This window comes from Engraulis encrasicolus, chromosome 14, assembly GCF_034702125.1.
Source record: "Engraulis encrasicolus isolate BLACKSEA-1 chromosome 14, IST_EnEncr_1.0, whole genome shotgun sequence".
Classification (NCBI taxonomy): domain Eukaryota; kingdom Metazoa; phylum Chordata; class Actinopteri; order Clupeiformes; family Engraulidae; genus Engraulis; species Engraulis encrasicolus.
Window position 1 is genome coordinate 15,231,525 of NC_085870.1, and position 12,571 is coordinate 15,244,095.

At 44.8% G+C, this 12,571-nt stretch overlaps 1 protein-coding gene across 1 annotated transcript; it reads left to right on the forward strand.

Moving 5' to 3' along the window:
• On the forward strand, positions 1–12,146 carry krt18b (keratin 18b). Its single transcript, XM_063215052.1, has 8 exons — positions 1–583; positions 2,675–2,757; positions 3,215–3,371; positions 5,803–5,967; positions 6,554–6,679; positions 10,885–11,051; positions 11,359–11,487; positions 11,892–12,146. Exons 1-8 carry the CDS (start codon positions 128–130, stop codon positions 11,941–11,943), a joined length of 1,335 nt encoding a protein of 444 aa, XP_063071122.1. The 5' UTR covers positions 1–127; the 3' UTR covers positions 11,944–12,146.
• Positions 12,147–12,571: the final 425 nt, after the last annotated feature.

Consider the following 12,571-nt stretch of genomic DNA (forward strand, 5'->3'; position numbering starts at 1 on the left):
AGCCCATGTGTTGGTCCTGTGGCGCTCTTTACTCTGACTGCCGTCCAGTTTAGAGCCACCTCCTCTGCCCTCCTCTCTGCTCTCTCTAACTTTGACTTCACCACCTCCTCCACACCACACTGCCAGCATGAGCTACTTTAGATCCGGTCCTTCCAGCATGTCCGTGCGTGCCACCCCGTCCTACGGCGCGGCCAGCATCTACGGGGGCGCGGGCGGGTACGGCGCCCGCATCTCTTCCTCGTCCTCCTCCAGCCTGCGCTCCATGCCCCCCGGCGGCGGTGGCGGCATCAAGGCCTCCTCGGCCTTCACCCAGCGCAGCTCGATGGGAGGTGGGGGAGCGGGAGCGGCGGCGTCCTTCCAGGCTGGAGGCATGGGCATGGGCGGGGGGCACACCATGGGCAACGAGAAGGGGCAGATGCAGAACCTGAACGAGCGCCTGGCGTCCTACCTGGACAAGGTGAGGAGCCTGGAGGAGGCCAACGCCAAGTTGGAGGCCCAGATCAGAGAGGCGCTGGAGAGGAGCGGGCCCGAGATGAGGGACTACAGCAAGTACAACGCCATCCTGGACGACCTCAGGAAACAGGTGAGGGGGCTGGGGGTGATGTGTGTTCATGTGTGTGTGTGGGTGTGGGTGTGGGTGTGGGTGTGGGTGAGTGTATGTGTCTTTCAATCTGTCTGTTTGTGTGTAGGGGATCTCTGTGTGTGTGTGTGTGTGTGTGTGTGTGTGTGTGTGTGTGTGTGTGTGTGTGTGTGTGTGTGTGTGTGTGTGTGTGTGTGTGTGTGTGTGTGTGTGTGTGTGTGTGTGTCTGTCTGTCTGTCTGTCTGTCTGTCTGTCTGTCTGTCTGTCTGTCTGTCTGTCTGTCTGTATTTCTGTCCTGCATATAAATGTCCTGTATTTACATGTAAATATCGCTGTTAAAATATAACCACTTCACATTTTATGGGATTGTGAATGTGCATAATTTCAATCTGAGTACTCCCTGTTCATATCCAGTGTCTACTGAATGAGGAGGGAGGAGAGAGCTCTCAAGCAGAATTGGGAGGAAAAGCCCATGGTTTACTACAGAGTACCAACTCTCCTTTTAACATATCCAAAAACCACCCAACTTACATAGTTCCAAAGAGAGTCATGCAGCTGGAATTCATCACATTTCTTTGAAATGCCTGAAAAACAGTGTCTGCCCAACAGCCTATGCACAGGACCGTTTGAAACTTAATGAGTACAGTCTGCAAGTTGTTTACAAAGTCTTCAGTGTTAATTATGGTGGTGAATGTAGGTCTGGTTGATTCTGGGCCGAGAGAAGAATAAAGTGTGCATGTCTCATGAGACTGGCATGGCATGAAATGTTTTATTTCCCCGAGGCCAAAGGACAAAGTTGCAGCAAACTATCACATTTCCTCTCTGCTCAATGCAGGGTGTGGCGGGCATGGCTCATGCTTTGTCCATTTCCCCCTTTTCGCACTCCTCCCCCTTTTCTCTCTCTCTCTCTCTCTCTCTCTCTCTCTCTCTCTCTCTCTCTCTCTCTCTCTCTCTCTCTCTCTCTCCTTTTTCATTCAACTCTCTGCTACCTCTTTTCACTTTTTTTGTTGGAAATTGGTCAGTTCTCTCAGGTTCTCTTGTGTGGGTGTCCATGGAGACCAAGATAAATAGACACAGTTGTTGTTCCTGAATTTCTCCTCCAAACATTTGCGTCGTTGCCAGGTCTGTTTTAATGCAGAAGTACTGACTGAAGACGCCTAATGCCAAACAGATGTGAAACGCACACACACACACACACACACACACACACACACACACACACACACACACACACACACACACACACACACACACACACACACACACACACACACACGCGCGCGCGCGCGCGCACGCACACACACACACGCGCACACACACACACGCACGCACACACAAACACACACAGCTTTGGATCGTCATATGATCTTCTTAGAGGAACGTCAGGAAAACAGTTTTTGGCGTATACTGAACTTATGCAATTTATTACTGCATGTGTTAACTCTTCTTGAGTGGGTTTTGGAGATGACTTACAGCTGTAGGGGAGGACTTCAAATAGATCAAGGATGTAATTGCAGAATATCCGTGTTCGTAGTTTTGTCATACCAGACCAAGATCAATCAAATATGATGTGAGGTAATTACAGACGTTCCGTTCCCAAAAAGTAATTTTGTTTTTGCAGACACATGCAGGAAAACAAATCTGAAGCTGTAATTTGGAACAGCTAGGCCTACATATGCATACTCAAGGTGTACAAACGAATCATTTTTTGAAAATGTAATTAAGTTCATCTTTGAGTACAATTATGAAGAAGTAAAATTTCAGTGTAACACCAGCAGAAATATGTAGGCCTATTCATATTTACACATGAATAGCTCTTCTTCAAAACCATATATACAGTATATTTATTCCCAAAAATTATTCAAAAATTAACTGTTGTTTTTGTCTTTCTCTGTTAATATTTGTTGAGATTAGTGTTTTAATGTCTGAATTTGTTATGGAAATATCTAATAATTAACCCCGGTTCCAATAAAATCAGATATTATAAAATATTCACGAAAATTGTATTTACATGGTTTTCTAGCATTCTGGAAAAGAGCTCATCATATATTTGTGTATTGGATGCTCATATAAAGATTTCATGAATGTTTGCAGGTTTTTGACATGACTCTGGATAATTCTCGGCTGGTGCTGCAGATTGACAATGCCAGACTCGCTGCAGACGACTTCAGAGTCAAGTGAGTTTGTCATGTTCATCATTTGCATGCTTTGCCTTTCTGTATGTCCATGCAATCAGTTACTACACCATGCATGGACACTCACTGCCCCCATATCCTGCATAACCAGTTCTATTAAAATGAAATGAAGTCATGTGTCTTTGAGCTATGGTAGTGTTGAATTCATGTCACACTGACGTAACTGTCATGATAACAAGATGTGTCTTTTTTGAGTACTGTCCTCCAAAAATACAGACTTACATATCTCTTACACACACACATGTAATGTATAATACTTGTGTGTGAACCGCATGTTCCAGCAGGACATGTAGGCACTGCATGGCTCTATTGTGTGCTATATGTATATCAGGGAGACATAGTAAGTGTTTTGTGTGCTATACTGTACGTATATTATATATCAGTGTATATTTTGTGTAGGCCTATTATAGCATATTATACCAACATCTGTGCACATCAGGTTTGAGTCAGAGCTGGGCATCCGCCAGTCTGTGGAGGGAGACATCGCCGGCCTGAAGAGGGTGATCGACGACACCAACATGGGCCGCATGAACATCGAGAGCGAGATCGAGTCCGTGAGGGAGGAGTTGGCCTTCCTTCAGAAGAACCACGACAACGTAAGTCCTGGGTCGGCCCAAGGCATAAGCGATCTATGCAATGGCTTAGGGCCCTTAGGGCTTAGGCTCATATGGCTTATGAACTGTCCACCATTTTCCGTAGTCATATATTTCTTTGTCATGGTGGGGGGGGGGGGGGGATGAATGAAATTTTGCTTAGGGCCCCATAAAGGCTTGGTCCGGCCCTGCGTAAGTCTCTAGAACCACAAGAACATGTCACTCACCATCATGAGAGCATGAGTTACTAGAACTAGTTTGAGAATGTGAGTCATTACAGAATCTTCAGAGCATGAGTCTCGAGAACCATGAGTCATGAGAACATGGGTAACCCTGAGATTGTGAGTCACTATCATGATAATGTGAGTCACAATAAGAATGCCTCATGACAGAGAATTTGACAACAGAATGAGAATCTGGGTCTAGAACCATGAGAATGTGAGTCATTCTAGAACCTTGAGAGTGTGAGTCTCTAGAACCAGGAGAACGTGAGCTACCAGGAAGCGAGTCTCCAGGAGAAGCATATTAACATGAGTATGGCTGCCACCCTATACAAGCCTTGGTGTGTGGAAGGCAAGGTATGCAAAACGTCCCTTTTGGATTTTTGGTTACTAATTATGGAGGAACTGGCCTTCCTTCCGCAGAGCCACGAGGATGTGAGTCACTAGGGCCTTACAGAGCGACTTTATCTGATTAGGACGCTCTGCAGTGTCATTGGAGGACTTGCTTTTAGCTTTCAATCTTGTATCTGCTCCTCAGCTCAATAGTTAAAGATGCACTGTGTAATATTTTCAGTAGTTTATTTCCAGAATGTATGCTGCCCATTCACAAATGTTACCTTTTTCATGAATACTTACCATGACCATTAAATTCTAAGTAGGGCTACCGGTATTCATTATGACTGGGAAAATGCCAATTTTCATACATGAGGAGGGGGATCTTCTCCATGGTCCGCCATTTTGAATTTCCAGAAATAGACATTTTTAGCTGAAAATGTTACTGTACTTTGGTCATACTAATAAATATTAGTTTATTACTTTGTAAATATCAATGAAAAGATCAAATTTGACAATTGGCAGCACCGTTCGAATGAGTAGCATAGTTGCAATACTAACTTTGGCCACCATTCTACACTGTGCACCTTTAAATCCAGTGCGTTGAAACCCCAACACTGAGGTTGTAGTGAGGGCGTTCTAGCTTGTTCGTTTCGGCATGTTTTATCTGTCGATGTCTAATGCAGGCAATGGAGGTAGGGGGAGATTTTCACATGCAGCAGCGCAGACATATCCAACTGCATAGAGACATATTGCATTTCTGCAGGGATTAGTCCTTTCAACACTATGTGAAGGAGCTTTAGAGTGAACACCAATGGTTCAACTAAATGTTAGAGGTTGATTCGGTTCAGGGAGGGAGGAAGGGAAATGTCAGTCATTACAACAGCTCCATGACTTCCTATTTCCTGTGTGTCTAACCTATTGCGCTGGGGTCACACACCAGTGTAGCCTGGACGATAGTGGGTGTTTTTCACAAAGGTGGGGGTTGCAGGTGGATGCATACATTAGCAGAATGCTAGCAAGTGCAGGTCGAAATCTTCTGCCCTGGTCATTGCTTACATAACATGCCTGATGAAGACCCTGTTGAGTTGAAATGTTGTATGACCTGAATATATTTTCAAAGCGGAGCTACAATGTGCAGACTTCAACTTTTTGTACTGGTCATTGCTTAGACCAGGGCTATTCAATTGGAGGCCCGAGGGCCACATGCGGCCCAGATGCAGTCCACGTGCGGCCCATGCATGGCCCCCAACTGAAGCAGTATACATTTCAGTTTTGTTACTGCAGTACAACACATTATTTGCTTGTGAATCTTCTGCTTGTCTTATACATTCACATTCAATGTGGTTAAGTTTTAGGTTAGACCAGTGGTTCTTAACCTTTTTTTCTTAACGCACCCCCTTACCTGTGCCCAAGACAAGCCACGCACCCCCAACCCAAACTTCTACACGTGTATACGCACTAAAAAATGATTTAAGTGATTAATTACAATGATTCTTGCTTGAGACATTAATCAATACCTTAATGACTTGACATGGGGACCAAAACCGGTTTAAATTTGGGTTTGACTTGGCCTAATGATAATGTTTGCTAACAGAATTTTGGTCACAACCTCAACACAAACACAATTCCGTGCACCCCCTGAAATCTCTGGCGCACCCCCAGGGGGTGCCCGCACCCCAGGTTAAGAACCACTGGGTTAGAGGAACATGTTTAAAATTTGTTTGTGGACTACTGATTTTAAGTGTCATTTCAGTGGTCGTGATGTCTGAAAATGTGCGGCCCGACTGCAGTTCTTGGTTTCGAAATGTGGCCCAGATGAATTTCTATTTGAATAGCCCTGGCTTAGACCTTCTCTGGTGTGTCTGACCCCCATACAGGAAGTGTCTGACCTGATGCGTCAGATCTCGCACTCGGGGGTGCAGGTGGACGTAGACGCGCCCAAGGGCCAGGACCTCTCGCAGGTCATGGAGGACATACGGGCCAACTACGAGAAGATGGCCGTCAAGAACGCAGAGGATCTCAAGATGTGGCACGAGAACCAGGTATATACAACACACACACACACACACACACACACACACACACACACACACACACACACACACACACACACACGCATGTACACACGCATGTACACACACACACACACACACACACACACACACACACACACACACACACACACACACACACACTCACACACTCACACACACAAACACACACACATGCACGCATACACACACAGACACAATCAGACTCTCTCTCTCTCTCTCTCTCTCTCTCTCTCTCTCTCTTCCTCTCCCTCCCTCTCTCTCTCTCTCTCTCTCTCTCTTCCTCTCCCTCCCTCTCTCTCTCTCCCTCTCTCTTTCTCACGCACACGCCCTCTGTCTTTTCAGCACTGGATTGATTTCGTTTTAACAATGGATAATAGCAGCGCGGTGTTCCTCTGTGCCTGTGAACCCATTCTCTTGTGTTGCCTCACCTGTCCATGATGTGTTTGTGGTACTCAAGACTGTGTGTGTGTGTGTGTGTGTGTGTGTGTGTGTGTGTGTGTGTGTGTGTGTGTGTGTGTGTGTGTGTGTGTGTGTGTGTGTGTGTGTGTGTGTGTGTGTGTGTGTCTTTTCTCAGATGTCGGAGGTGCAGGTGCAGGTGTCCCAGAACACAGAGGCGCTACAGGGAGCCCAGGTGGAGAAGAACGACCTGAGAAGACAAATACAGACACTGGAGATAGAACTGGCATCGCAACAGAGCCTGGTATACACATACGCACAAACACACACAGATACAGATGCTGGAGATAGAATTAGCATCACAACAGAGCCTGGTATACACGCACACATGCACGTATGCACCTGTGCGCAGTGCACACACACACACACACACACACACACACACACACACACACACACACACACACACACACACACACACACACACACACACACACACACACACACACACACACACACACACACACACACACACACACACACACACAGATACTGGCATCACAACAGAGCCTGGTATACACACACACGCAGACACACAGACAGATACAGAGATAGAACTATCATCACAACAGAGCCTGGTACGCACACACACACACACAGACACACACAGACACACACACACACACACACACACACACACACACACACACACACACACACACACACACACACACACACACACACACACACACACACACACACACACACACACACACACTTGAATCTGTCCTGAATCTTGAATTTCACCCCTGAAAGAAAATGGTCTTGACTGGGTCGTCAGAGGTGCCGTCTTTACAGTATACAGTCCCAGGAAAAAGTTTGTACACCCTTTGACATTTCTTACATTTCTGTCAAAATTGGTCATAAAACATAGTCTGATCTTTCCAGAAATCACAAGAAGGAACAACCAGAGTCTGCTTTAACTAATTCAACCCAAACATTTACAAGTTTTCATATTTTCATTGGCCATAAGATGTAAACATTCACAGGACAGCAAGGCATAAGTAAGTACACCCTTGCATTCAATAGGTTTTAACCTTAAGTTAGTCGCAATAACCTCAACCAGATGTTTCCTGTAGTTGCAGATCAGATTAACAAAACAATCTGGATGTATCTTGTCTCCCTCTTCTTTAGAAAACTGCCCTTCTTCAGCAAGGTTTCTGGGATATCTTTAGTGAATAGCTTTCTTGACTTCATGCCATATCATCTGAAATGTTTTTGTCAGAGCTTTGACTGGGCTATTCCAGAATGTGTATTTCATTCTTATGAAGCAATTCAAATGTCAATTGCCTCTAAAATATGGGTAGTTGTCCCATTTCAGCACCCATCCTCTTGTGTGCCTCAACTGTGTGACAGACTACCTCACATTCTTTCTGTAAAATATCTCAATAAACTTCTGAGTCCATTGTTCCACTGATAATAGCTAACTGACAAGGGCCTGAGGCACCAAGGTAGCCGCATATAATGATGCTGCCGCCACCATACTGAAAAGTGGAGATGATGTTTTGGTGAAGGTGTGGTTCTCCAGTTCTCCTCCAAACATGATACTATGTGTTCCCCTGAAAAATTCAACTTTAGTTTCAACGTTGGTCTACTGAATATTTAGCAGTAATTTTATGAAGCATATAAATGCTTTTTCGCAAACCTCAAAGTTGCAGCAATATTTTTTTGGACAGAAACCCCAATAATTTTAGATTGGCAGAATGAACCCCATTTTTAGCTTTTCTTGGTTACATCTCCACATCTGAGTATGGTGGCGGGAGCATCATTATATGCGGCTACCTTGCTGCCTCAGGCCCTTGAAAGTTTGCTACTATCAGTGGAGCAATGAACTCAAGTTTATTGTGATATTTTACAGAAAAAATGTGAGGAAGTCTGTCACACAGTTGAAGCACACAAGAGGATGGGTGCTGAAATGTGACAACAACCCATACTTAAGAAGCAAATCGACATTAGAATGGCTTCATAACAATGAAGTACACATTCTGGAATAGCCCAGACAAAGCCCTGACTAAAAACAATTGAGATTATATGGCATGAAGTCAATAAAGCTATGCACTCCAGACATCCCAGAAACCTTGATGACGAGAGGCAGTTCTCTAAAGAAGAGGGAGACAAGATACATCCAGATTGTTTTGTTAATCTGATCTGCAACTACAGGACAAGTCTGGTTGAGATATTGCAACTAACTGAGGGTTAAAACCTATTTAATGCAAGGGTGTACTTACTTATGCCTTGCTCTCCTGTGAATGTTATAGCCTTATGGCCAATAAAAATATGAAAACATGTAATTGTTTGTGTGGAATTAGTTAAAGCAGACTCTGATTGTTCCTTATTGAGATTTCCGGGAAGATCAGACCATGTTTTATGATCTATTTTGACTGAAAAGTAAGACATTTCAAAGGGTGTACAAACTTTTTCTTGGGACTGTATTACAATACACTTAGGCCTAGCTGACACTTTTATCCCAGGCAACTTATTTACAAGGTCTTGTTTGCTGTCCCTGGAGCAATGTGGAGTTAGGTGCCTTGCTCAAGGCCACTTCAGCCATGGATGGAGATGTAGGGAGCGCTAAGGGTGGGATTTCAAAGCTGCAACCCTCTGATCTTAAGACCACCTCCCTAACCATTAGGCTGCGGTCTTGTCTGTTAACAATCATCACTCCTGTGGTGATTATTAACTTCAGTGACATTCAGAACTCCAAATCAACACCTGCCAACTGGCCAAATGCTGGTGAAATTTCAGTTTGACTGATATGTAGAAAAGACCAACTTACTTGCCACTTTGACCCATTAATGAGTGTGTGATTGGCTAGTAAGAGTAACATCTACTAGCCATTTTGGCTACTGACGAAAGACGTTCATTTAGAGCCCTGCTGACATTAAATTTGACTTGACTGTACTTGAAAATCAGTGGACTTGGTCGCGACTTGCACTCAACCCTTAAAAAACTCGGTCTTGACACGCACTCATCCCCTCACTAAGACACACATTTATACACACACACATGCTTGTTCACACAGTCTGTTATACATGCACACACACTTGTTCTTGTGCCAGTGGTTATGATTGGCATACACTGTATGGCATAACAATAGAACAGGGAAGGTACTGCTCAAAAAGAGGATCGGGAGAGAAATAAAACCCTCCTGGGTCTGGACAACAAACAACAGGCGTTCCCACCCAATCTCTCTCTCTCACACACACACGGATGCGCACACATGGACGCACATACACACACACACACACACACACACATGGATGCACGGACGCACGCACACAAGCAAGCACGCATGCGTGTGCGCATGCGCATGCGCATGCGCGCGCGCACACACACACACACACACACACACACACACACACTCACACACACTCACTCACACACATGGATGCACGGACGCACGCACACAAGCATGCACGCATGCGCACGCGCACACACATACACACACACACACACCTATTCACAATGATGGCAATTTGATCACCACGATTTGGTCTAAGATTACCTATTTGGTTTGCAGAAAGTACTGTATATGTCAGATGTGTTACATGACACTGGTTTGTTGAATGTGTGGTCTTAGTAATTGAGTAATTTCTCAATCTAGAGCTGAAATATGATCCCATTAATTTCAGCACGAACGCATAACGTCACGTAACATGTTTTGTTGGCTCGAGCCTATGGGCTGGCTTACCACTTTTTATGTTTTTTTTTTGAAGTAGTAATAGGCCTACTTCATAAAGAAGATGTGTAAAATTAACTGTTTATTTGTCAACAGTGTTGAGGAAAATGTATTTGAATTTCTATGAACAGTAGGCAAAAGAAGCACACATTATGCATAGTATATGCTGAATATCGGCTATCAAGAAAAGGCAAATGAAGATGGCCTTACAGTGGGGTGAAGGACTCAAATGTTTTTTCTTGTCAGATTTGGGGACTGACTTTTGTACTTATTTGACAGTGCAATTTAAGTGTATTCCGCCATCCGTCCATATCACACTACTCATATGATTGTCATTCTGTATTTCATACAGTAACTGTCATTCGGCATTTCGGTACGTAACGACATTCTGCGGAATCAGTTAGTGAGATGCTGATCGTATGTTTGTTGTTTCTGTTGTTTCGTAACTAGGAAGCGTTGCTGGACGATTTAAGTGTGTTTCACAATCTGTCCGAGGGTGGTGTGATGCAGGGCATTTGCCCCTGGGCCCAGGGCCCTCCCTCTCTTATTAATGAGGGGGCCTCTAGTGACCTTGGCAGGCTGTATGTACAATTTTTTTTGGGGGGGATGATTGGGAGATAGAGACGGCAGGCTTGGGAAATGACCCCGGCTGGACTTGAACCGGGGTCCCCATGGGCCAAATGTCAGGGGCCACAGCGCCCCCCATATGTACAATTTCTCCGCCACTGAGTAATCATATGACCCTCCTTCTGGCTGTTGTGTAACTGTAGAAAGCGTCGCTCGACGACACGCTGCGCAACACGGAGCTGCGCACCAACATGGAGATGGAGAAGTACAACGACATCATCCGGCAGCTGGAGGCGGAGCTAACCAACCTGAGGATGAAGGTCACGCAGCAGGGCCAGGAGTATGACGCGCTTCTCAACATGAAGCTCAGGTCAGTAGGCGTGTTTGTGTGTGTGTGTGTGTGTGTGTGTGTGTGTGTGTGTGTGTGTGTGTGTGTGTGTGTGTGTGTGTGTGTGTGTGTGTGTGTGAGTGTGTGTGTGTGTGTGTGTATTTAGATGACTTTGTCCTGGGCACAGCCAAAGCTCTCAGTGGACTTGAGTGCATGAGTGTGCATAAGTCTGTGTGCATGGAATGTATTCCGCCCGCCCTCCTCCACATGAAACTGTTCTGAAAAGCTAATACGTTTTCACCTCCCAATAAACTGAACTGACCTGGATGTCAATGTGTGTGCGTTTCAGGCTGGAGGCTGAGATCAGCACATATCGCCGCCTGCTGGAGGGAGAGAGCACCGCACCCTATCAGCCATCGCACCCCTCTCAGCCTCAGCAGCCTCCCAGCCAGCCTAAACAGCCCAAGACCAAGTTCAAGTAAGTCACCACACTAACCAAGCTCACATCCTTTTATCTTTTACTTATTTTCAGGCTCTTCTGCTTGTTTTCTAGTGAACATTATTGAAACACACACACATACACACTTTCATAAATGGTACACACACACACACACACACACACACACACACACACACACACACACACACACACACACACACACACACACACACACACACACACACACACACACACACACACACACACACACACACACACACACACACACACACACACACACATACACACTTTCATAAATGTTACATGACAACGTACAGCAGCGATATGTGCCATCTAGAATCTATGACACAGTATAATCCATCATGTATAATCTATAATCTATCAGTGATCGCCTACATGACATGAGTGACTTTGTGTTCCAGTTTAAATGATGCCCTGGAGGAACTGAAGGATGGACTGGTGGAGGAGGACTGAACACCCCCCCTCCCCCCCAAACCCCACCCCACCCCATAAACACACAGAAGATACCACACCACTGCATCAGAGGTCCTGTGAAAGACTGTGAAGAGCCAAATTTGACTTTTTTTTTTTTTTTTAAACGCACGAAACAGATGCATTTTATTGTGGTGGTGACCCATTAAAATTCATGTTCAATTCATTTGGCTACAAGTTGACAAGTTGAGGTGTTTTCATTTCTCACATGTATTCTTCTCAGCCTTAGAAGTGAAAATTGAAATATACCGGTACGTAGCAACGTATACCAGAGACTTGGTTTACTATGTTATACTATAAATGTCTCGTATTTTTCAATTACTGCTGGTTCGAGGACGTCTGCATCCAAGTCTGAGGAAGACTCTGTCTGATGCTACTAAATAGCTCCAACTACTAGAGAATGGACCGAGAACAATACTTCATATTTGCAGTGACTGTTCAGTGTTAAAAGGCCTAAATGTCACAGTAAATGGTTAAGATAAGTCTTAGTCAAAACAAATGAACAAAATAAGATAAGTCGAAACAAATGGCTTGAAAGCTGACATGTGCAAAAGAGAACGTCCTTAGGGGTGCATGACATGGACCACCTGAACCATATACGTACATGAGA